This window comes from Mobula birostris, chromosome 11, assembly GCF_030028105.1.
Source record: "Mobula birostris isolate sMobBir1 chromosome 11, sMobBir1.hap1, whole genome shotgun sequence".
In the NCBI taxonomy this organism is placed as follows: domain Eukaryota; kingdom Metazoa; phylum Chordata; class Chondrichthyes; order Myliobatiformes; family Myliobatidae; genus Mobula; species Mobula birostris.
In genome coordinates, this window is record NC_092380.1 from 59,141,856 (window position 1) to 59,167,629 (window position 25,774).

General features: G+C 41.1%; 1 protein-coding gene across 1 annotated transcript in view; it reads right to left on the bottom strand.

The window, feature by feature from the left end:
- Nucleotides 1-25,774, bottom strand: part of LOC140204675 (von Willebrand factor C and EGF domain-containing protein-like) — a gene marked incomplete at its 3' end in the record, with an annotated part of 363,358 nt that overhangs the window by 127,181 nt on the left and 210,403 nt on the right. Inside the window, exon 7 of the mRNA XM_072271366.1 lies at nucleotides 684-812. Coding sequence (XP_072127467.1) covers nucleotides 684-812 — 129 coding nt within the window. The remainder of the gene's footprint in view (nucleotides 1-683; nucleotides 813-25,774) is intronic.

The following is a 25,774-nucleotide window of genomic DNA, read 5'->3' on the forward strand; positions in this document are numbered from 1 at the left end:
CACCTGCTGCTGATGCTATTCCTGTAATTGCACTTGCTCTGTGTTTTTTAGCTTGGTTTTTGAGACTGAGGTGAACCAACTGTTGTAAAGTATGGTTAGTGGGTGCTGTTGGTGGAAAACGAATGAAGGGATCCAATCTTCTTAATCTGGTCATTTTATTGCAATTGCTAATGCATTCCCCACTTGCCCTCGGTGCTTATTGAACCACTGCTTGCTTGCTGCACCCAAGTCTTGACTACTTTTGAATTGTTGTGTATTTGAAGTGATCCTGAGGCTGCTTGATAAGCACACATGGCATTTTGCTCTTTTGCCTTCCTTGAGGAATTTAGGCAGATGAGCTTGCTTATGAATCTATAACTTTCCAGCCCTCAGTATGAGGTGTGAGGGATCAAAGTAAAAGCAAGAGGCAAAAGAATGAAAGAGAAAGAAGAGGAGGTGTGTGAATAACCAACACATGAGAGGAAAAGGAGCAAAAATTAATGAATGTACACAAAGATATCACTGATATTTTGCCTCATGGATGCTCGGGGGGGGGCCTCAAACATAGTTACTGTGTTCAAGCACAAAATCACAACATTTGCTTGCTCCTTCAAACTTTCTGTTCAGGGATGACTTTCTGTGAAAAGAAACTTTCAATCTGAGCTAGTCTGCTCTCTTCTCTTCTACCCTTTCTTCCTTCTTACCTTCACACATCTTCCTGTCAGCCTGAAGTCGGAAACCAGTACGGCAGGAGCAGAGGTAGCTGCCAAAAGTGTTGTGACAAGAATGGTGGCACACCCGGCGCTCCCCAACCCATCGGCACTCATTCACATCTGGAATGAAAGAAAACTGCGTGGACAAATGGCAGGGACAGTACAGGCCAGATTAAACTCATACCAGGAGTATGTGAGAGGAAACCAACAAGGCAGCAGATACATCAAATTACCTAAATCCATGAGGTCAATTCAACAGCAGGATCGTCAACAATTTATCCTGCCCAGTCAAATGTCCTCTAGGGAAGAAAATATCATGACATTGCCAGTTCATCAGCTGGAAATAAAATGCCCAGATGCTCAGAAATGTCTTCTCTCAAGCACTCCCTGCAAATTTCTCTTGTATGGCTGAATACCAATACACAACACACCAACTCTTAATGGCCTGGTGAGATGCACTTCTTTTCTATCCTCACTATTTCAAACAGGCAGAGTAGAAGCCTCCACAGCCCTTCTAATTTAAAAAGCACTTTCAGCGCCAAATCCGAGTCAAACTGGCTTCTCAATACAACAGCCAACTGGCTTGACCCGTGAACCCTGGCTTTTTACTCCATATTGAAACACTCCATATTACAAAGCAGGGGAATCATCTAACAAATTTTACCACTGAAGCATGCAAGAAAATTTTAGCTCAAAAGATTAAAATATTGACAGACTTATGTGGCTCTCAAAGAAGGAAAAAAGAGAAAGGCAAAATAGTTTAGGAAGGGAATTTTAAAGCTTTAATAGCTGAAAGCAGAGGATCAATCAAGAGATAATTAAAATTCAAGCTGGAATCAGAGGATTGTGCAAAGGGCATAAACTATATGCTCTTGAAAACATTTGAAAAGCATTATTGCTTCAGAATTCAGGGCAAATATAGGTCAGTGAACACAAGAAATTGGTGTTAGCAAGGATCTAAACTTGAGTGCACAAAGAAGAGAATATCATAGTGCAGCCTGGAAAATATTAGAATGGCAAAATCTGAATGTAACCAGGATGAAGATTTAGATAGCAGATGATCTGAGGTGGGTTGAGTCAAGCAACATGATATTGGTGAAAATAGGCAAATTGTAAATATTCAACATATAGTCAAGAGTTCCTCTCAGGGTCAAATCTTTGGGAACTAAACTTGGCTGAATTTTGAAGTTTCTCTATAACCATCTCCATATCCCAAAGTTTATCAGTAATCTCAAAATAACATTTAGTCCTTTCATAGATTTTGATCTGCATCAAAGCAATGCATGGGAATGGTTAACTGGTAGTGAACTGCTCGTGGCTGAGTTTTCATGGACTCCGGTATTAGATACATTAATTCTATGATTTACCGACATCAGATTAATCTGCCTGGCTGGCCAACTTAACTGATGGAGATAGCAGTACAGATGGCTGAAAACTCATAAATAAATTACCCTGTCACCTGCCATGGAGGTGTATACATAAAAATATACAGTATATACATGTACATGCATATACTTTATGTGTGTGTGTATATATTGCACATACACAAAGGATTCTGGTTAATTGGGACACATTGGACTGTACATTTTGGCCCATTTAAGTGGCTGCCCCAAATAGTTTAAGTTTCATGGAAATAGTTAAAAAGATTAAAAAAAGACAAACTACCATTTAATGGAGTAACAAATTATATATTTAAGTGAAATACAGAACAAATTAGAACACTACGAATACTACTACAATACTATAAAACTGCGTATTAGTTCCTAACACATTTTGATAGCGGGATCCATCCAGTGTGCATTGCCGTGTTCTTTTGATTGACTGTAAATGAACAAAATCAGTGCAGACATCTAGAGCAGATAACGGACTTGAAATGCATATTTTTAAAGACAAAATAAAAAATAAAATGATCAGAAATCATCTTTTGAATCCGCGTCCATTGGCCCAAATAGATAACATGACACAAGCACACGTGTACTCTTTTTCCATAGATGCTGCCTGGCCTGCTGAGTTCCTCCAGCAGTTTGTGTGTGTTGCTTTGATTTCCTGCATCTGCAGATTCTCTCTTGTTTGTATTTTCTCGATTAGTTTTTTCTCTTTAAGAGTTGTCCCAAACAAGTGACTGACCTGGTTAACTGGAATCCACTGTTTATAAAATATACAGCATATATAACAGCAATGCTTTTGCCTCAGCTTAAACAAATCATAGAGCCCTGTGTACTGTTAAAAAAAAACTACATTATGTCAGACTTTGATTCTGTGCCTTTTCTTGCCTGCAAATAATATCCAAGGTGGTTCTGTCAGGTATTAATTTGCTCTCCCTTCATAGTGTGTATTTCCATGGCCTTGCAATATATTTCCCTTATTCAAAGAGGCTTTCATTCTCATATAGTATAAGTATGATGTTTCTTTATTTCAACTGCTGATCTGACACTACATCTTTTATTAAATTATGCAATATGATTGGGTCCATCCTCAGATATGTCACATGCTAGGCTTACCCCCTACATTTTAAACATTCAGCACAGGATGGTGGAGTCACAGATTAGTCCAGCAATTATTGCCCATCTTTTACAAAAAAATTCAACAAGCAAATAAGGTTGGCTCACAGCTCCTTGACTAATTGAGAAGAGATTCTCTGGGGGTACATCGATCATTATCTGTTTGACAATCAACAGAGCACACCAGATCTGTTGTCTCAGAAGACATTCTGCACTAACTTTGAAGCCTGAACTATGTGAGCCCTTGGTACAGAAGTGAATTGAACCTTGACCCTGGGACGAAGCCAGGAGCAGAGAAGCATCCTAGATACGGTATCTGTTGGACACCAATGATGTGACTGAACAAAGTCACTGAAGCTGGTGATATAGACGTCTTTAGTCAGCACACAAACAGGCATCATACCAGAGACACTCTTAGAAGATTCTTCCTGATCTGGCAATACATTATATTTTTATATGCTAAAGATCAAAGGAAACAGCAGGGCAATTCTATAGTTACAATGTATCTACAATGCTTCCTTTGAATTACCTATAATTCTCAAACACCTTCAACCTCACATCAACACACTAGACACCCAAAATGAATGTGAATCCCCACTCACTCTGGGTCGCATTCATGCAATTGCAGACATCTCAGGTCAGATAGAGTCTTTCCTATTTTGCACTGGACCCCTGTCACGGTCCCGACCATTAATTCCTCTTTTTCTCCTAATTTCCTTTTCCCCATGTTCTCCTGGGCTCCTTGATTGTGGCATCTGACTCTCATCTAAACCTGCAGCATAAAAACCCCAGCTTGCATCCACTTGTTGCCAGACCGTTGCTTCAGCCAGTATGGTAACTCACATTCCCGGCTGCTTAGAATGGTGTATTCTAAGTTTTACTTCAGTACCAAGGTTTACCTGTATACTCTGTCTCTCCGTGTCAAGATAGGTATCGCCTGCCGTTTGCCTTTCCATTTAATGCTCCATGTCAAGATAAGTGTTGCTGGCCGCCTGTATCCTGTTTGTCGTTCAGCTCCAGTAACGCCCTGTGCCAAGAAAAGTTTTGCCTGCCTCCTGCTCTTCCGTTCATTCGCGCTGTTTGCCTGTGTTTACTCTGTCTCTTGACCACTTAGAATTGTGTATTCTAAATTCTGTTCCCGCGCTGTTTGCCTATGTTAACTCTGTCTCTCAGCCGTTTGGAATTGTGTATTCTAAGTTTTGTTTCCGCACTGTCTGCCTGTGTTAATTCTGTCTCTCGGCCTCTTAGAGTTGTGCATTCTAAGTTTTGTTTCCGCGCTGTTGTTTCCCTGTGTTAACTCTGTCTTTCTGTGTTAAAAGGAGCATGGCACGCCACCTGTTGTTCTCCCCCAGCCACGCTCATTCCCTTGTCCGCATCCCTGCTCTGCCTCGTTCCACCGTCCGTCTACACTCTCTGCTAGCTCAGTGGTCAAATGCCGTGTTCTCACTGTAGCAACTCGGGTTCAATCCCTGGTCCAGCCTCGCTCACACCTCGGCTTTCCTCTACCTAATCCTTGCTCCCCGGCCTTCCCTGCAACCATTAATAAACACTCCTCTGATTACGCTCCCTCCGTGTCAGTGCCCTGTGTTTGGGTTCACCCGTTGTCATTGCAACAACCCCAGTCTGCAGCTCCAAGACTACCATTGTTCTGGGCTGCATTTTAAACTCAATCTATAGTCTACGTTCAGGTTTGAAGACTGTTAGCTATTGAAATTAACATTTGCGATATACTGTAACTCTAGAACACGCCAGAATCAAATTCAGGTTTTAGATGATGTGAAGTTTGTCATTTTGCTGTCCACCCATCTCATCAGCTAGATATGTGAACCTGCATTCATGTGTGCTTGGGTCTGTGTGTGTTGGAGGGTGGTGGATGAAGTCAATGGCATGGAAATTAAAATAACTATGGGTGGAAAGGGCAATCATGACAGCTGTGAAATACATGAAGAATTTTTAATAAAATTATTTTTCTTGTATTTACCTGGAGCAGCTTTCCAAGAGCTACTTAAGAAAACAGAATGGGGAATGGCTCTTGTATCACCAAATAATTTCTCAATGGTGGGTGTCAAACTGAGAATCTACAGTAATCTTGGCAATCCAACCCACACCTGTATAGAGTTCAAGTTCTCTGTTCTCATAGGCATACAAACACAGGGTACAAACGGCGTAAAAATTAGTTTTTGCAGTGGCGGCATAGCACATTACAAGACAAGGACAAGCATAAGCTAACATAACATGACAGAAATTATTATCAATTGTACACATTTACACATGAAAAATAAACAAGAAAATAAACGCAATGACACAAGTCAATTTGAGATGTTTGCCAATGATGCTTTGAAGACCCCTCTAATTTAACAGAAGTGCATGACAGGTTAGGAGCTGAACTAAGAGGGAAACAAAGTGGCTTTTAGGATATAACATACAGTATTTCCATAATATGCAGCCCAGACACACAAGCTCCAAAGGCCAAGGTGTGAACATCTCACTACTTTGGGTCTAAGACAGCTATGTGCACTTATAAAATGATACAAAGCCATACCACTTATTTCTTAGCCCTATGCTTATTATTCAAGGACATTTTATACGGTGTGGATAAGGTAAATATTCTTGAAACAGATTAATTTCCAAGTTGAAGGATTTTAACCCTTTTGACTGGTGACTTCAAGTGATTTATGTTGATTCAGATATTTCTGAAGTGGGCTGATATTTTGCACAGAAACTTTGGCCAGTGAAAATCAGATAGAACTAGCATAGATTACCCCCAAGTTATTATTTCCTGACAGACATAAGCTAATTTTCCTTGTTAATGGAGGACATCCTTACAAAGCAGGAAATACTAGCAATAAGCAAACAAAAGAAAACTTCTCTTAAGTATAGTATATGTTGCATTTGAATTGAAAAATGTCTGCTCTTCTCAACAAATACTCTAACTTCAGGTTGCAAGTGAAAATGCATTTGCTGTTAATGGGTTTATAGATTAACTCCTTTCCTATCAGAGAGACCTGTGTGATTCTGTGTTAATTGAGTGAACTAACAAAATAAAAGCATTGATTAAGTTTAATGTCTAATTTGGAGAAGACAAAATACACCCAGAAGAATCTAATTTTCTAGTCACTAATACCTCTCCTGCCAAGACCTGAAGAACGTTAGTACTAATGCCTGCTTTTTTTTCTTCAAGCCTTTGAATTCAATGACCTAGCATGAATAGTTTCAATCTTCAGAGATTTTGGAAGAGCATTGTGAATACGCAATGTATTCCATGATGATTGGTTTACTATAATGTTGTATAAATATTAAATCCAAACAACGCAACCTATGGGAGCTGGAAATAAGATGAATGTTGAATGTCTGTACTTCATATTGTACATAACCTGACAAGCGATAACAGCTGATCTGGGCCATTTTTATTCAATCACACCCTGTACCCAAAGCAAGCTCTAAGTGCTCCAACTGGCTATCATGTTCAAAGACTGAATTAATTATAGAGACCAGTTGATCTAGGTTTGGTCACACAGGGAGAATTTTCATGGAATGAAGTGCTCATGGAAGGAGGACACATAGATGTGCACTAAGTAATTGCTACATCAGATACAGGAAGTAGCTATTAAAGTGGCCACCGAATGTATTTCTGTACGTCCAAGGTCTGCTGCTGTAGCCCATCCACTTCAAGGTTCGATGTGCTGTGCATTCAGAGATGCTCTTCTGCACACCACTATTGTAATGTTTGGTTACTTGAGTTACTGTCAGCTTGAACGATTCCAACCGTTCTCCTCTGACCTCTCTCATTGTTGTTGTTCCTTTCCACACCTTGTGGTGCATCAGATGGCAACCTTGTAATTTCTTTGGCATTTGCCTGTTTTTATGAGGCCAAGTTGCTAGCTCGATGCTCAACCCAACAGGGCTGGAAAGCGTTCAAGGAGCCAGCCAGATTCGAACCTGAGACCACCCGCCTTGAAATTTGGTGTGGATGCCATTACACCACTGGCTGGCTGACCTCTCTAGTTAACAGGGTGTAATCACCCACAGATCAGCCCTCAATGGCTGTTTTTTTAATTTTGCTTCTCACACTCTCCTCTCTGCAAACTCTAGATGGTTGTGCATGATAATCCCAAAAGATCAGCAGTTTCTGAGATAAACAAACCACCCCGTCTGGCACCAAATATCATTTCACAGTCAGAGTCACTTAGGTTACATTTCTTTCCCATTCTGATGCTTAGTCTGAACAACAACTGGACCTCTTGACCATGTCTGTGTGCTTTTATGCACTGAATAGCTGCCACATGATTGGTTAATTAGATACTTACATTAACAAGGTGTAACTAATAAAGTGGCCACTGAATGTATATTTCTGGGAACGATTCATGCACCTAAACCCAAAATCTGAAGCTATATGCTGGTATTTCCTGATGTTTGTAATGTTGGTCTAATAACTGTGAAATTGGAAAAAAATCGGTCTCGGCCTCAATCCAAAGCAACATTAGTTGAATGACTTGTGAACGCAAAACAGATGTAACACTGAGGAAATCGGCTCCTTGATTTCAAAGAAGTGAAGAGAAATCATAAAAATAGCCAAGACAATGAAAATTGACAAACCAATATAAATCTCTCCAATGGAAAGTAACAAGAGTTAACTTGGCTCCCAGAACAGGAGAAAATAATAGAGGCCCACCTCAGGTTGAGCCAGACTGTAAAAAGATCAGCCTACTAACCTATCTGTAAATATTCCCAAAGGGATAATTCCTTCTGCGATTTTCCCTATTGGAATTACCCCAATTCCTAAACTGCATGTGGAGGCTGAACAACTGAGGACAAACTGCTATTTAGGTCTCTCCAGGGAAGAACAGGGCACACAGTCATCCTGTGAGGAATTATTAATAGCCAATGTCAAAGTGGAATTGTTTCATGGAGGATTTGGCAAATTGTCTTTGCAAGAATAGAGTTGGCCAGGAGCCAGGTTATATGCTTTCCCCCTAACAGTTGGCAACTGCGAGGAAAAACAGACGTTCTGAAGAGCCGTGCATTCCAATTTATTCTACATCTGAGCCCACTCACTCACTTACCGGTAAGCAGATCTCTTCCTGGCTTGCTGCTTTCTAATGTTCTCCCTCCTTACATGAAAGCACATGGGACCATAGGTGCGAGAGGATTTTTGTTTTAAATATCCTTAGGAGGTAGGCAAGACAAGCAACCACATTCTAACTACTAATTCCTCAAGCATTAACTGCAATAAAAGCCGAGAATTTCCTTTTTTACCCTTTAGTTGTTAAAAGCAATACTGACTGCCTCTCCAATGCAGTCCAAAAAAGTGTACCTCACATTGCAAGCTTCAAATGCAATGCACATGAAATAACGTTGTAAGGTTCTCTAGTGTAATGATGCACTGCTTTAGCTTCAGTACATGCCAAAACATTATCAGCTGGCTGCAGGTACTTGGACACAGCCTGGAGAGCCAGCTCTGAGAAGAGCAGAAGAACACATAAGCACCACTGCTACAACTTGCGCAGTATTGCTGTGTAAGCAACACCTGCAAAGTTATTGATTATTTCTATGTCTGCAAGCATTTGTACTTTGGGAAAACCTGCTGTACACACAAGTCCTCATCCTCTGGGCCAAATCAGAAGATGGGTCCACCTGAATGTAGAGCTTGATCTGCGTAATGCAGTAGTGAATCGAAAACTACAAAACAAGCTGGAGTTGAATTGCAAAGGTCAAAAATGATCCTGAGGCTCAGAAGGTGACAATGATGGTGTATTTGACTTCATCTACAACATCATTTGAGGTCACTGGAGGTTGCAGGCAACAATAAGATCCACTTTATTGAATTATACTCCACTGACTCATTGATTCCAATAGAAATATGGCTACATGCATGGATTTCTGTAAATACTGGGTGGATATAGAATCCCCTCTTTGCCTCCTCCTACCAGATCACCATCATGTTCCAGTGCCAATTTCCTCAATTCCCTTCCATGTCATCCAGTAACAATGTCCTTTGGCTTAATTAAGTATCTTTGTTTTTGGGTTAGAAACAAGATTTCATTGCAAAAATGTCAGAATGTGTAAGAAAGACTATTAATTATCACCAGTTTGCATATGAATCAATGGGGCCATAAATGGCAGCGCAGCTGCCTTTCAAAATAAACAATCTGAGCATATTGCCTCTTTAACCACATGGTTTCCAAAGAAATAACTTCAGTAGAAACAGGTTGTTTGAAGCAACTGCTATTGTTTAGACCACACAGTGTGAAAATCATGAAAGAAAGCAAAAAGGAAACAATGTTGCATTATTGTTAATGTCATCAGGCAAAATTTCAAGCCAGAAACACCACTGAAAACCTTCAGAGAAATATTGGGGTCAACTTCTCTGTGTGTCACCAAGGGTAATAGAAATTATTGTTATTTTGCTCTAAGGTTAAATCTATTTTAAACTACAATACACTATTTTTTTCAGTGCTATCAAAAGAATTTTCTAGGTCCACATGGGATTTAATCAGAATGGACACCACATCTCAAACCCAACGTGCCAAGAATGGTTGCCCAGCTTCCAGTACTGACTAAGAGTCTTGAAAACTCCATCAGGACAATGATCAAGTCAATTCTGTTACTTCTGGAAATGCAAAACTCTCCTTTTATTAAGAATCTGTCCTGAATTTCATTGCCGTAGAAGTACTATAATCTACCGAATGAGCAGGAAATTGTAAGTAACAAAAAACTTGCCGGAAGTAGTCGGCAGGTCAAGCAACATCTGCGGGAGAAAAGGAACTGTTGATGTTTCGTGTTGAAACTGTGCATTGGGACTGGAAATCTAACCAACTTGGTTACCAGTTGTGTTAGTCAGTGAATCAGACAGTTATATAGAATGGAAATGGCCCTCCGTCCTCACTCGTCAATGCTGACCTGAGCTAGTCCTGTTTTCCTCCACTAAATATCCCTCCAAACCTTTCCAATCCACGTACCTGCCAAAATGTCTTTGAAATATCGTAATTGTACCTGCTTCTACCACCTGCTCTGGCAGCTCATTGTAGGGATGTAGGAATACACTTAAGAAAGAGACCAGAAGGGCTAAAAGGGAACGTGAAATATCCCCAGCAGGTTAAGATAAAGAGAAATCCTAACAGTTTCTCCAAGTATATTACAGCAAAGAGGTAAAAAGGAGAAAAAAACGTCCCATTAAGGAGCAGTGACTCATTTATGTGTGAAGTCATGGGGAAAGGGCAAAATCTTAAATAAATACTTCACATCCATATGTTGTAGAAGGAGTTTGTAGAAGCAGGTTGCCAAAGGAAGTTGCAAAACTAACGAGGTCAAAGAAGATAAAAGTGATGTCCTGAAACATATTAGTATTACCAAAGAAAAGGTGATAGCATTCTTGAAGCAGATATGGGTGGATCAACCCTTGGAGCCTGGCCAAGTGTATCCTGACAGAATGTGGGAAGCAAGGGAGGAAATTGCTGGGCAGTGATGCTTATATCTTAGATAGTGCAGGTGAAATACCAGAAAAAGTGGAGTGATTGGATTTCCTTCTTAAGTTTACTTCTACAACCCTTCTACTCCTCAAGATATTCAACTGATCCCAGTTGCCCATAACAGACATATGTTACCTTTTTTCCTGACCAGAGCTTTATCTATCTTTCTATCTATCTATCTATCCATCCATCCATCCAGTGGAATAGGCCCTTCTGGCTTTTCAAGCCACACTGCCCAGCAATCCCCTGATTTAGTCCTAGTCTAGTCATGGGGCAATTTACAATGACCAATGAACCTATCAACCGGTACTTTGGACTGTGAGTGTAAACTGGAGCACCCAGAGGAAACCCGTGCGGTCACGGGGAGAAAATACAAATTCCTTACAGGCAGTTGCGGGACCCTCATCAACCCCAGTTCTCTAATCCTGCCAACCTAACAGGAACAACTTGGCTGTGAACACTCCCCATGTCACAGTTAAAAACTTAACACGTCACATATACCTTTACTCCCACTCCCACTTCCACTCCAACTTTCCAATGTCCTCTTTAATGCCATCAAAACTCGCCTTGCCCCAAATTAAAACTTAGTGGATTAGTCCCATCTTTTCCATAACTACCATATTATTAATAAAAATATGGTCACTGGTCCCAAAGTACAAAGCCACTGACATATCGAGCACTTGCCTACCCTCATTTTCTAAGAGGAGGTCAAATGTAATCCCTTCTTCAATAAGAATATTTACATATTACTTGAGAAACTGTCTGTACACAATCAACAACTTCTTCCCCACCTAACCCCTTGGCACTATGGCAGCCCCAGTCAATATTAGGAAAGTTAATATCACCTACTATTACAACCCTAATATTTCTACACCTATTCATGTCTCCCTGCATATTTGCCCTCTGACTCCCTCTGACTATTGGTGAGTCTATAGTACTATCCCATCAAAATGATCACCCATTCTTATTTTAGTTTTCTGCTCATATAGCTTCACTGGTTGGTTCTTCCAGAAACATCCTCTTGTAGTGTTGCTGTGATGTTGTCTCTTCTCAATAGCACAACTCACCCCTCCTCTCTTACCTCCCACCTCAATCATGGCTTCAAATTGTGAGTGGACAATCCTGCCCATCTCTCGACGTTGTTTCTATAATAGCTTTAGCAATCTCAATTTGCTTAGCTATGCGCTCAGATCACTTGCCTTACATTTGCATGATTAAATTTCAACTATTGGAGTGCAGTGCCCAGCAGTATCAACAATACTCATCTCAGCAAAAAGAAACTTTATGTTCACTGTTTCCATAAGACTATAAGACCATTAGACATAGGAGCAGAATTAGGCCATTTGGCCCATCAGGTCTGCTCCACCACTCAATCACGGCTGACCCTTTTCTCCCCTCCACAACCCCACACCCTGGCCTTCTCCCTGTAACTTTTGATGCCATATCCAAACAAGAACATATCAAGCTCTGCCTTAAATACACCCAATGACCTGGCCTCCACAGCTGCCCGTGGTAATAAATTCCACAAATTCACCGCCCTCTGGCTGAAGAAATTTCTCGGCATCTCTGTTTTAAATGGACAACTTTCTATCCTGAGGCTGTGCCCTCTTGTCCTAGATTCCCCCATGATGGGAAACTTCCTTTCCACATCTACTCAGTCTAGGCCTTTCAATATTCAAAAAGTTTCAATGAGATCCCCCGTCATCCTTCTAAATTCCAGAGAGTACAGACCTAGAGCTTCAAATGTGCCTCGTGTGATAACCCTTTCATTCCCGGAATCATCCTTGTGAACTTCCTCTGAACCCTCTCCAATGTCAGCACATCTTTTCTTAGATAAGGAGCCCAAAACTGTTCACAATACTCAAGGTGAGGCCTCACCAGTGCCTTATAAATCCTCAGCATCACATCCCTGCTCTTGTGTTCTAGACCTCTTGAAATGAATGCTAATATTTCATTTGCCCTCCTCACCAATAACTCTACTTGTAAGTAAACCATCAAGGTGTTCTGCACAAGGACTCCCAAGTCCCTTTGTATCTCAGTTTTTTTGTATTTTCTCCCCATTTAGAAAATAGTCTGCACATTTATTTCTACTACCAAAGCGCATGTCCATGCATTTTTCCAACATTGTATTTCTTTGCTACTCTCTTGCCTCTTCTCCTAATCTGTCTAAGTCCTTCTGCAGCCGACCTGTTTCCGCAACACTACCTGTCCTTCCACCAATCTTTGTATTTTTTTCAAACTTGGCAACAAAGCCATCTATTCCATCATCTAACTCATTGATATACAGCATAAAAAGAAGCGGTCCCAACACCGATCCCTGCGCAACATCAACAGAAACATAGAAAATAGGTGCAGGAGGTGGCCATTTGGCCCTTCAAGCCTGCACCGCCATTCAGTATGATCATGGCTGATCATCCAGCTCAGAACCCTGTACCAGCCTTCCCTCCATACCCTCGATCCCTTTAGCCACAAGGGCCATATCTAACTCCCTCTTAAATATAGCCAATGAACTGGCCTCAACTGTTTCCTGTGGCAGAGAATTCCACAGATTCACCACTCTCTGTGTGAAGAAGTTTTTCCTAATCTCGGTCCTAAAAGGCTTCCCCTTTATCCTCAAACTGTGACCCCTCGTTCTGGACTTCCCCAACATCGGGAACAATCTTCCTGCATCTAGCCTGTCCAATCCCTTGAGGATTTTATATGTTTCAATCAGATCCCCCCTCAATCTTCTAAATTCCAATGAGTATAAGCCTAGTTCATCCAGTCTTTCATCATATGAAAGTCCTGCCATCCCAGGAATCAATCTGGTGAACCTTCTTTGTACTCCCTCTATGGCAAGGATGTCTTTCCTCAGATTAGGGGAACAAAACTGCACACAATACTCCAGGTGTGGTCTCACTAAGGCCTTGTACAACTGCAGTAGTACCTTCCTGCTCCTGTACTCGAATCCTCTTGCTATAAATGCCAGCATACCATTCGTCTTTTTCACCGCCTGCTGTACCTGCATGCCCACTTTTAATGACTGGTGTATAATGACACCCAGGTCTTGTTGCACCTCCCCTTTTCCTAATCGGCCACCATTCAGATAATAATCTGTTTTCCTGTTTTTGCCACCAAAGTGGATAACTTCACATTTATCCACATTAAATTGCATCTGCCATGAATTTGCCCACTCACCTAACCTATCCAGGTCACCCTGCATCCTCTTAGCATCCTCCTCACAGCTAACACTGCCGCCCAGCTTCGTGTCATCCGCAAACTTGGAGATGCTGCATTTAATTCCCTCATCCAAGTCATTAATATATATTGTAAACAACTGGGGTCCCAGCACTGAGCCTTGCGGTACCCCACTAGTCACTGCCTGCCATTCTGAAAAGGTCCCGTTTATTCCCACTCTTTGCTTCCTGTCTGCCAACCAATTCTCTATCCACATCAATACCTTACCCCCAATACCGTGTGCTTTAAGTTTGCACACTAATCTCCTGTGTGGGACCTTGTCAAAAGTCTTTTGAAAATCCAAATATACCACATCCACTGGTTCTCCCCTATCCACTCTACTAGTTACATCCTCAAAAAATTCTATGAGATTCGTCAGACATGATTTTCCTTTCACAAATCCATGCTGACTTTGTCCGATGATTTCACCGCTTTCCAAATATGCTGTTATCACATCTTTGATAACTGACTCTAGCATTTTCCCCACCACCCAAGTTAGGCTAACCGGTCTATAATTCCCTGGTTTCTCTCTCCCTCCTTTTTTAAAAAGTGGGGTTACATTAGCCACCCTCCAATCCTCAGGAACTAGTCCAGAATCTAAAGATTTTTGAAAAATTATCACTAGTGCATCCACTATTTCTTGGGCTACTTCCTTAAGCACTCTGGGATGCAGACCATCTGGCCCTGGGGATTTATCTGCCCTTAATCCCCTCAATTTACCTAACACCACTTCCCTACTAACATGTATTTCGCTCAGTTCTTCCATCTCACTGGACCCTCTGTCCCCTACTATTTCTGGAAGATTATTCATGTCCTCCTTAGTGAAGACAGAACCAAAGTAATTATTCAATTGGTCTGCCATGTCCTTGCTCCCCATAATCAATTCACCTGTTTCTGTCTGTAGGGGACCTACATTTGCCTTAACCAATCTTTTTCTTTTCACATATCTATAAAAGCTTTTACAGTCAGTTTTTATGTTCCCTGCCAGTTTTCTCTCATAATCTTTTTTCCCCTTCCTAATTAAGCCCTTTGTCCTTCTCTGCTGAGCTCTGAATTTCTCCCAGTTCTCAGGTGAGCCACTTTTTCTGGCTAATTTGTATGCTTCTTCTTTGGAATTGATAGTATCCCTAATTTCCCTTGTCAGCCACGGGTGACATGATGTCCTGTTTTATTTTACAATCAGAGAATGGGGAAGAGTAGTATGTGACAGGAACAGAACAAAAAAATGACTCTGGACTCTAGAGGTTAGAAAAATGAGGAGGCATCTCATTGAAACCCACCAAATACTTAAAGGCCGGAATAGAGTGGTTGTGGAGAGGAGGATGTTTCCATTGGTAGGAGAAACAAGGGTCTGAAGTCACAGCCTCAAAATAAAGGGACAGACCTTTGGAACTGAGATCAGGAGGAATTTCTTCAGCCAGCTGGTGGACAATCCGTGGAATTTGCTGTCTTTGACAGCTCTAGAATCCAAGTCATTGGACATACTTGAGGCAAAGATAAACAGGTCCTTGATTGTTAAGGGGTAAAGGGTTACAGGGAGAAACTGGGAAAATGGGGTTGATGTAAACAAAAAATGAGTCATGATGAATGGTGGAGCAGACTTAATGAACCAAATGGCCTGATTCTGCTCCAAGATCTTATGGTCTTAACATTACGCAGATTCACTGTACATCACAAGTTGTCCACCGTATCCACCTCACCTTTACAGCATATGGAAAATCGAAGCATGTGACAGAAGCAAGAACAAAATGAGCATTAATAGGTGATCCTATTCTACTATTCAATAATATGATGGACCTCATGCTCAACTCCACTTTGGTAGCCCATCCTCTTGAATCTGAATTCAATAATTTAAGAAGACCTTATTGATACGTATCCACAGCCCTCTGAATCTCACACATTCACATTCCTCAATGTGAAATTCCTTCTGACATCAGCCCTTATAGTCCATGACCCTATGTCATCTCATTCTAAGCTCTCCAGCCACATGAAACTACATCCTAGTATCTACTCATTGTTTAGAAGCTCATTCATCATCTAAAGATTTAATCAGAGCACCTTTCATTCTTCTGAATTCCAGAAAGCAAGGACCCATTCTGCTCTGGTTTTTTCCTCAAAGGACTGCTCATTTATCCAGGAATCACCCTTGTAAACCTGAACTGCACGAGCCCCAAGGCAGGCACCTCTGTCAGATGTTCCCACTTTGAAGTTGTGACCATCTTATTAGTCGTAATATGCTGAAAGAACTCAGCAAGGCAGGCAGCATCTATGGAGGGGAATACACAGTGGACATTCTGGGCTGAGACCCTTCATCAGGACTGCGTCTCAGCCTAAAACATTGACAGCATATTTCCTTGCATAGATGATGCCAGACTTACTGAGTTCCTCAAACATTTTGCCTATGTTCTTCAGGTTTCCAGCATCTGCAGAATCTTCTGTGTTTAGTATCTTAATAGTATTTAAAGAAATACTAAATGAGGCCTATATTTTATATGAACTTCTAATGTGTTGATATTAATGCATTAAACATCAATATCAAATAAGAGTAGTCTTGAGTTTCTCTGCTAAAACTAATGGAGCTGAAAGACATGCCTGTGCTCTGAAATATTATCAACTAAAGGCAGGAGTATACTACCATTAAGCTCAAGAATTCTCTGATATACTCCCACCTTGCAACAATCAAAGATCTTGGGATACACTCCCAACACCTGACACTCGGAGATTCTGAGACACATTCCCAGTAGGCTGATGCAAAATTCCAAATGATAAATGTAATAGGAAAAATATTGAGAACTTGCTTTCCATGGACAGAGGCCAAGTATTTTAACATACTTTATGAATAAGGTTTAAACCATAATAAAATCCATCAACCACATAAAATCAGTAACAGACATGCCAATCAAGGAGGACATAATGGAATTATCATATAAATTGACCCTAGTTTTCATTTTCTTTAACTTGTCAATCTGCCATGTTTTTTGAAAGGCTTTATAAACTGAAGCTAATGCAGACATGACTGATTGGTGGCCAATGCCCAGCAATCCCCTGTTTCCTATCATGCTGACAAATCAGCTCTGACAGCCAGTCTCTTGTCTAGTTCCTCTGGGTTTCTTTCAGTGAGTTTGAATTCTAGAGTGGACACTACAGAGGGTGCCCTCTTTATTGCTTAAAGCTGCAATATACTAAAGATTAACATCACAGTGTCTGCAGTTGTTACAAAGTGGAATTTTAACCCCAGCCCCAGCAGTTGGTGAACAGAAAGAGATGTTATTGTTGTGTCTTGTAGCTTGGGCTTAGTTCCACTGTGAAGTAGCTGAGTAATTCACTTGAAATATGCTTGTAGATTTGCACACAGCTAAGTTAGTTATACAATATTTATTTCTGGTGGAGTATGTACAATAATTTAAATGTGTCAGCCTTTGGAGGGACTGAGTGTTCAGATCTTTTGTAATGAGGGTGAAGGCCAGTAAATGTTGAGATTGTTATTGTGCGGAGAGGACATCCCTGGTCCTTGAACACTTACATCATTCCAGAGTATTTCCTGGTTCATTTTTTAAAACACTTCTTATATGCTATATCTTTCAGAGAAAGCAGGCCTGAGCAAGCCTTTTGTGTTACACAGTGCTTTGTTCTCCAACTCACCTATCCAAAGTACAAACTTACTGTGTGTATACAGTATAACATATTAATGCCTAGACATCCAAATCAAATTCAATAAGAATTTCATCAAGAATGAGCTTTGATATCCCATTTAGAAGAAATTTGCAAGAATTGTATAAATGGTAGTTTTTTCTTTCCAAAATGCTTGGCCATATTTCAGGAACGTGAGGAAAAAATTTTGGGCAGAGAAGAAAATACTAATCAATTATTATTTTGCCTAAGCTCTAATGGACAAATAATGGAAATAACTGAGGAAGCCAAAAAATTAGAGCCGGAATTCTAGCAGTGAATTCAGAAGGAATATCGATGGAAATGTGGAGTTCAGGAGAAAAGGATAGAGAGCAAAAAAAATCACTGATTAGAATAGGATGATAAAAGGTGTGAAGAAGCTTGCATGGAGCATAAACAATGATAGTACTCATTTGAGATAAGATCTAACGTGACTTAGTAAGAAAGATTACATGAATTCAACTATATCTTATAAGGGTGATTATGCTCTGAAGCAGAATGATCTACGATAAGCTATTAGGCCTGAGGTACAGGCCCTTTAGTCCTCATCTCAGGACCTTTAGACAACTCCCAACTGACAAATTCCTCCTTAATGCTTTTAAGTAACTTTGATCAGATGTTTTGTCAACTGAAGTAAATGTAATGTGAAAAACTCCAAATTATTCAAGCGAAAAACAATTAACATGTATTGAAGTTATAGAACTTAAATTAATTCACTTTATTTTTTAACCTTAACTTTTGTAAACAAACCACTAACATTTGTAATTGAGGACGCTGACCTTAAATGGTTAACACAAAATAATCCGCAGATGCTGGGGTCAAAGCAACACTCACAACGTGCTGGAGGAACTCAGCAGGTCGGGCAGCATCCGTGGAAAAGATGGATCGACGTTTTGGTCCTGACGAAGAGTTCTGGCCCAAAACGTTGACCGATCTTTTCCACGGATGCTGCCCGACCTGCTGAGTTCCTCCAGCACGTTGTGAGTGACCTTAAATGGTTATTCCCCATCACAGCCACAAAAGCCAAGAAGACAGAAGCAAAATGCAACTAATATTTCACACTAAAGTCCGTTTTGTAACTCCAAAACATAAAACTAATTGAAAAGAAACACAGAGCTAGGAATACTTGTCTTCATTTCATTTTTATTTTAAGTGGAGAGTGCACGCATGACGTGGTGTTGTAATGACATATGCCATTCACATACTTTTACATATAACCCATAATAAATTATTCAAATAAAGAGTGCTTAATTAAACAATATATTTATCACATTACTCAAATATGACTGAAATATTAAATACACAACACTCTGTGCTTAGCTATAAACTTCAACTCAATATAGAATGTATATCAATTTATATATGTATATACTATCTATATATACAGTATACTACAAAATACAACTAGTATATAGACATCTACTGCACAATAAACTTTAAATTGTCCCATTCAGGCCTAAAAGTTTAACCTGCTGAGGATTTCTTACTCTTGTGAGATAATGTTTTTCCTGGCACTCTGCTTGGCAGGTGAGACTTGAGGCTGTGAAACAATCTCAGATTCTGGGATGTCCTCTGTTGTGGTATGATTCTGGGACTGCAGGAAGAGGTTCTGACAGCTTAGGATACCTTTCCTCTTGACAGGTTGGCATCCCATACACTGCATGGCAAGCTGCTCGATTTGCTGATCTATCCCAGTCTACCAGACAAAGCTTTGAGCCAATACTTTTATTTTGACCACGCCTATATGAAGTGCATGTAGCTCCTTCAACACTTTAACTCTCAGCTTGTAAGGTACAACAATCTTTAGTCCCCACATAAGGCAATCGCTATTCAATGGTAAATTCATCCCGGCACTGATAAAAATGGGGGAATCTGCAGTTTCTCACAAACAAGAGAAAATCTGCAGATTCTGGAAAACCAAGCAATACACACAAAATGCTGGAGGAACTCAGCAGGCCAGGCAGCATCTATGGAAAAGAGTGTAGTTAATGTTTTGGGCCGAGACTCTCAATCAGGACTGGAGAAAAAAGACGTGGAGTTACAGCTAGAAGGTGGGGGAGGAGAGAAAGAAACACAAGGTGATATGTGAAACCGGGAGGGGAGGGAGGGGTGAAGTAAAGAGCAGGGAAGTTGATTGGTGAAAGGGATACAAGGCTGGAGAAGGGGGGGGAATCTGACAGGAAAGGACAGAAAGCCATGGAGGAAATAAAGGGGGAGGAGCACTAGACCAGGGGTCCCCAAGCTTTTTAGCACTGCGGACCGGTTTATTATTGACAATATTCTTGCGGACCAGCTGACCGGGGCGGGGGGGGGGGGGTAGGGTTGCCAACGGACAAGAGTAGCAGTGAAATACGTAGTGTTTATCCTGAGAAAGACTACCATGACCATGAAGCCTTGCGTGGTCACCAGTGCGCATGCGTGTATGTACCGATTTTTTCTACAAATCGTTTTTGGCGATTCTGTTCGGGGGGGGGGGGTTGTTAATCACGACCGGAATATAGGTGATAAGTGGCTAATACACTCAGTTTCGTTTCTAAAAGGGTTTATCTAACGAATTTAATATTAAACACACAGCGCATATTCACACAGCGCATATTTTCCTCGCATGAATATAGTGATAAGTCAATTATGTCACTGATAAGTCAATAGCATCATAACATTTTAAGTAACGTTTGGATATTAAACACACAGCACATATTTTCCCCATATGAACATATAAAATCATTGCAACACACCAATATCGCCGAATCAGTGGGAGCCCTGGGCTTGTTTCCCTGCAACAAGATGGTGCCACCGAGGGGTGATGGGAGACAACGATATACGAAGGGGGTTCCTTATGTCCAGTCTATTCCGCAATTTCGTTTTTGTTGTATTCATTGCAGAGATATGTTGGAAATGGAAGCAACGTTTTCAGTGCTTTCGTGGCTATCTCAGGATATTTAGCCTTGACTTTGATCCAGAATGCCGGCAGAGATGTTCTGTCAAACATACTTTTCAGCCTGCCGTCATTTGCAAGCTAGAGGGGTTGATCTTCTTCCGGCGCTGATGTGGATGACGCGTGCGTAATGACCTCACATGCATTCAAGCTCAACAGTGGGCGTGACAGTGAATGAGGAAAGGTGCAGCTGACTCATATCGCCAAATCATATCGTTTCCTCACGGCCCGGTAGCACATGCTTTGCGGCCCGGTACCGGTCCGCGGCCCGGTGGTTGGGGACCGCTGCACTAGGGGGAAGTGTTGGGCTGGTAAGGAGGTAAGGTGAGAGAGAGGGAAATGGGAATTGGGAATGGTGAAGAAAAGGTTGGGGGGACATTACCAGTTCAAGAAATCGATGTTGATGCCATCAGGTTGGAGGCTACCCAGACGGAATATAAGGTGTTGCTCCTTCAGTCTGAGTGTGGCTTCATCGCGACAGTGGAGGAGGCCATGGACTGACATGTTGGAATGGGAATGGGACGTGGAATTAAAATGGGCGGCCACTGGGTGATCCTGCTTCTTCTGGTGGATGGAGCATAGGTGCTTGGCAAAGCAGGCTAGCACAGGACACAGTAGATGACCCCAACAGACTCACAGGTGAAGTCTCGTCTCACCTGAGAGGACAATCTAGGGCCCTCAATGGTCGTGAGGGAGGATGTGTAGGGGCAGGTGTAGTAAATGTTCGGCTTGCAAGGATAAGTGCTGGGAGGGAGATCGGTGGGGAGAAATGAATGAACAAGGAGAATGATCCCTGCAGAAAGCAGAAAGAGAGGAGGGGGGAGGGGGGAGGGAAAGATGTGCTTGGTGTGCGATCCTGTTGGTGATGGAGGACGTTATGGAGAATTATGTGCTGGTCATGGAGGCTGGTAGGGTGGCAGGTCCTCCGGCCATCCCACCAAGGATAGGATTCCTCTCGTCCTCACCTACCACTCCACCAGCCTCCGCATCCAGCACATAATCCTGCCCCTACACCTCCTCCCTCACCACCATTCAGGGCTCCAAACAATCCTTCCAGGTGAGGGAACACTTCACCTGTGAATCTGTTGGAGTCATTTACTGGGTCCGGTGCTCCTAGTGTGGACTCCTATATATTGATGAGATCCGATGTAGATTGAGAGACTGCTTCACTGAGCATCTACATTCCGTCTGCCTGAAGAAGCAGGATGTCCCAGTGACTACCTATTTTAATTCCATTTCCAAATCCATTCTAATATGTCAATCCACGGCACCTCTACTGTCATGATGAGACCACACTCAGGTTTGAGGAACAATACTTTATATTCCATCTGGGTAGCCTCCAACCTGATAAAATGAACATCAACTGCTCGATCTTCCAGTAATGACCCCCCCCCCCTTCATCATTCCCCATTCCTATTTTCCTCTGTCACCTTATCTCTTTACCTACCCATCACCTCCATCTGGTGCTCCTCCCCCTTTTCTTTCTTCCATGGCCTTCTGTCTTCTCCTATTAAATTCCCCCATCTTTCCAGCCCTTTATCTCTTTCATCAATCCACTTCCCAGCTCTTTACTTTATCCCTCTCCTCTTCCCAGTTTCACCTATCACCTTGTGTTTCTTCCTCCTCTTTCCCCACTTTTGTACCCTGACTCCCCAGCTCTTTTACTTTGGTCCTGATGAAGGGTCTCAGCTTGAAATGTTGATTGTACTCTTTTCCATAGATGCTGCCTGGCCTGCTGAGTTCCTCCAGCATTTTGTGTGTGTCGATCTGGATTTTCTGCTGCACATTCCAATCACTTTGGGTGACCATGTAGACTTGAGACAGTATGGGGTCAATTGAACCACATAAGCTGCAATGGACTCCCCTTCCTTTGAATTTCATTCATGAAACTTAAAGCATGGTGCAATTAACAATAATTTCAGTTCTAAATGTTCCTGCATTATGTTCATGATATCAGAAAAGCTCATTTCAGCTGGTTTACTTGAAGCAGTTAAACTTCTCAGCAAGCCGTATGTCTTTAAATCCAATACATTCAACAAAATTGGCACTCACTTTTCATTGGCTATTTGATTTGCTTCAAAATACTGCTCAATTTGCTCAGTATACAATACCTGGTTATTTCTTGCACAATCAAGCACATCTATTTTTCTGATGTAGCTAGCAATTTCGACTGGTCACCCAAAACTCACTGTTTATGAACCTATGAATTCATCTGGTTCCTACCGTTTTTTTAACTTGACAATTTCTCTCTTCCCCTTCTGAAGAGGCATATGCTACACAGTTTTTTATTAAACTTGAATGTTTTGCTGCACTTCAACAGTAAGTAGCCATACTGGGTGTATTTTAAATCTCATTTGTTGCCATTCTTATGTTTAGTAACTTTAAAGCATAAAACTAATTGAAAGGAAACACGGGGCCTGGAATGCATGTCTTAGTTTCATTTTCATTTTGACCTATGCCATTCAATCATGTACTTTTACATATAACCCATAATGAAGCAAACAATTTATTTAGCATATTACTCAAATATTACTGAAATATAAAATACAAAACACTTACCCTCCAAACATTGTGGGATCCTGTAGGTTGCATGCTCTTTCTTTCTCTCTCTCCATGGGAATTTCTCCTTCACTCTCTATTCCTTGCTCCTATCCCTATCTCTATCCCATCACATGTTCACTCTCTTTTTCTTTTCCAGCATTTTTTAATCATCTTTCACTCATCCATTTATATCTGCAGTGGATCCAGATGTGATCTGGTGTGAACTCTGAAAATGGATCTGGTTTATCTCAGGTTCGATCATCAACACCCAGGGCAAGTACTAGTGTGGGAGGCAGGCAAACCCCGAATGGATTCTGCTACATGATTCCTGGCTCCTCTCCACAGACACTTCATTCCATCTTCTTTAAATATCTCATTCAAAAAGTAACTGAGGTTTTAATATGGAAAATCCAAGGGGAAGAGCACCATCTGTGGTTAATCTAAAAGTTAAAATTAGTATCAGACTTAAGTAAAAGTATTCAATTATACAAAGACATGTGGCAGAACAAAAAGACTGGACAGAATATTAAAAAGAACAAAAGAGCCCAAAAGATTTATAAGGAACATATCATAGTGGATTCCAGATAATTAGGCCCATGGTTAATCGAGCAGCCACTTATTTGGGACAAGTTTTAAACAACAAAAAAGTAAAGAAAATAGCGTAATTCCCTTCATTTATTTGAGACACTCTGTCACTTAATTTGAGCAGGAGACTGTTGCTGAAGTTTCTAACTAGTGTCTGTCAGGTACACTTGTGTGGCCATTAAACAACACACCATGCTTAGAGCAAACACTATTGAAATAGCATCAGTTGTGTGTGTTCCTGTTCAAAAAGCAATTATTTTTGTCACTGATAGTTGGTGAGAAATGAGCAGTAAGACAACTTGGAATTATTTTGCTCACGGCGCTTTCAAGCATTCAGGCTTGGAGATGCCAGAAGCAGCTCAGAGTGAAAATGAAGCAATTTCAATACTACACAAATTAGGAACAACAACCAATTTGAAGGTATGGGCAATCATCTTGAATATTACAATGAAAATGAAGATCTGGAGAATGCAGTTGTTGAAAGTAATGTATGAAGGCAGTCCATTATCTGCACGAGGTGTCTGTGCTGAATTCGTTCACGTACAGTCAATGAAAAGAGCAAGGCTGAGTACAATGGGTGAAATCCTCCATCGATAATTATTAGGACCTGCAGCTTTAAAGTACAACAGTAGCATTGTTAGCATTCTAATTTGTTCTGTAACACATTTAAATGTATAACTAGTTACACAATTAAATGATAGTTTGTCTTTTTTATACATTTTTAACTATCTCCATGAAACTTCGGCTAATTGGGGCAGCTGCTTAACTGGGCCAAAATGTACCGGTCTCGACGTGTCCCAGTTAACTGGAATCCACTCTGTTAGAATATGAGAAAAACTAAGCCAAATGTTGAAAGCAAAGAATAATGGCTTTTAAAGATATTTTAAAAAGATTTAACTGAATGAACACGAATAATATATAAAATTACTTTTAATGAAAAGTAAAGGGGTGGCAGATAAATCAAACAGATACTTCACTAAAAACGATATTAGTAACAAACCAGAAATAAGTGTAAATCAGGAATTAGAAGGGACGAACTCAAGAAAATTGGCTTCACAAGGCCAGTTGTACTGAGTAAATTATTGGATCTGCAAATTAACAAGTCATCCATGGGATTTTGCTTAGGCTTTTATAAGGAGTGGTTCATGAATAACTCACACGTAATGCCCTGGTTAAAGTTGTATTTGTACTGCTATGCTGTTAGGCATTTTACTTTAGCAGTTTTCTGTAAACGCAGTGTGTTCTGTTAGTTAAGTTTTCATAGACTAGTGTTTTGGTTACAGCTGAGATAAGAAGCTTTTGCTCAGCCTAGGAATGTTGTGTCTGCCATTTGGGTTTGTTTGATATTGTGCTGTAACATTCTGTCCAGTGGGATGTCATGGAAGATTCCAAAGAGCTGGATGGGATCAGATTTCTGAAAGACTGTTAGTCTGGTTTCAGGTCTTTTGTTAGGAGTTGCGGAGAAGAGTACGAGGGGAAGATACCTGGGGATCCCAATTGATTGGGAAACCCTATTGTAAGAAGTGCTTTGTGCAGACAAATGGTTCAAAGGAGGAAGTCCCAATACTCCTGAGGTTTTTCAAAATGGTCTTCGAGGGAAGTTCAAACTGTGGTTGGTGTCTTCCACACAGAACGTGGTTTCAGTGCCATGAGTAAAGCGATACACTCAATAGGCTGTGTGAGTGCGAGTGGAGCTTTTACCAGGCTGAGAAAGAGAGTTTTTGAAGTTCAGAATATCAAGACCAACCCTAGGCTTCTGGTCTATGAATCTATAGTCCTCGCTTCCTTGCTACATGGAGTGGAGTTGTGAACGACATACAGCTGGCACATAAAATCCCTAGAAACTTACCATCAAAGATGCCTCCAAAACATTCTGAGAGTTAGTTGGAAGAACAGGCATACTAACTCCAGCACCCTGGAGGATGCTAACATTAACTTCATAGCCACAATCATGACTCAACAACAACTGTGATGGGTCGGCCACATTACCATATGCCTGATTCCCGCCTCCTTAAAGCTGTTTGACCAACTCAAGGATGCAAAGTGCACTCCTGGAGGGCAGACAAAGTGGTTCAAGGACAGTATCAAGACCCACCTGAGGAAGAGCCACATCAACCTGAATGGATGGGAGAAATTAGAACAGGATAGGAAAGGCCAGAGAAAGAT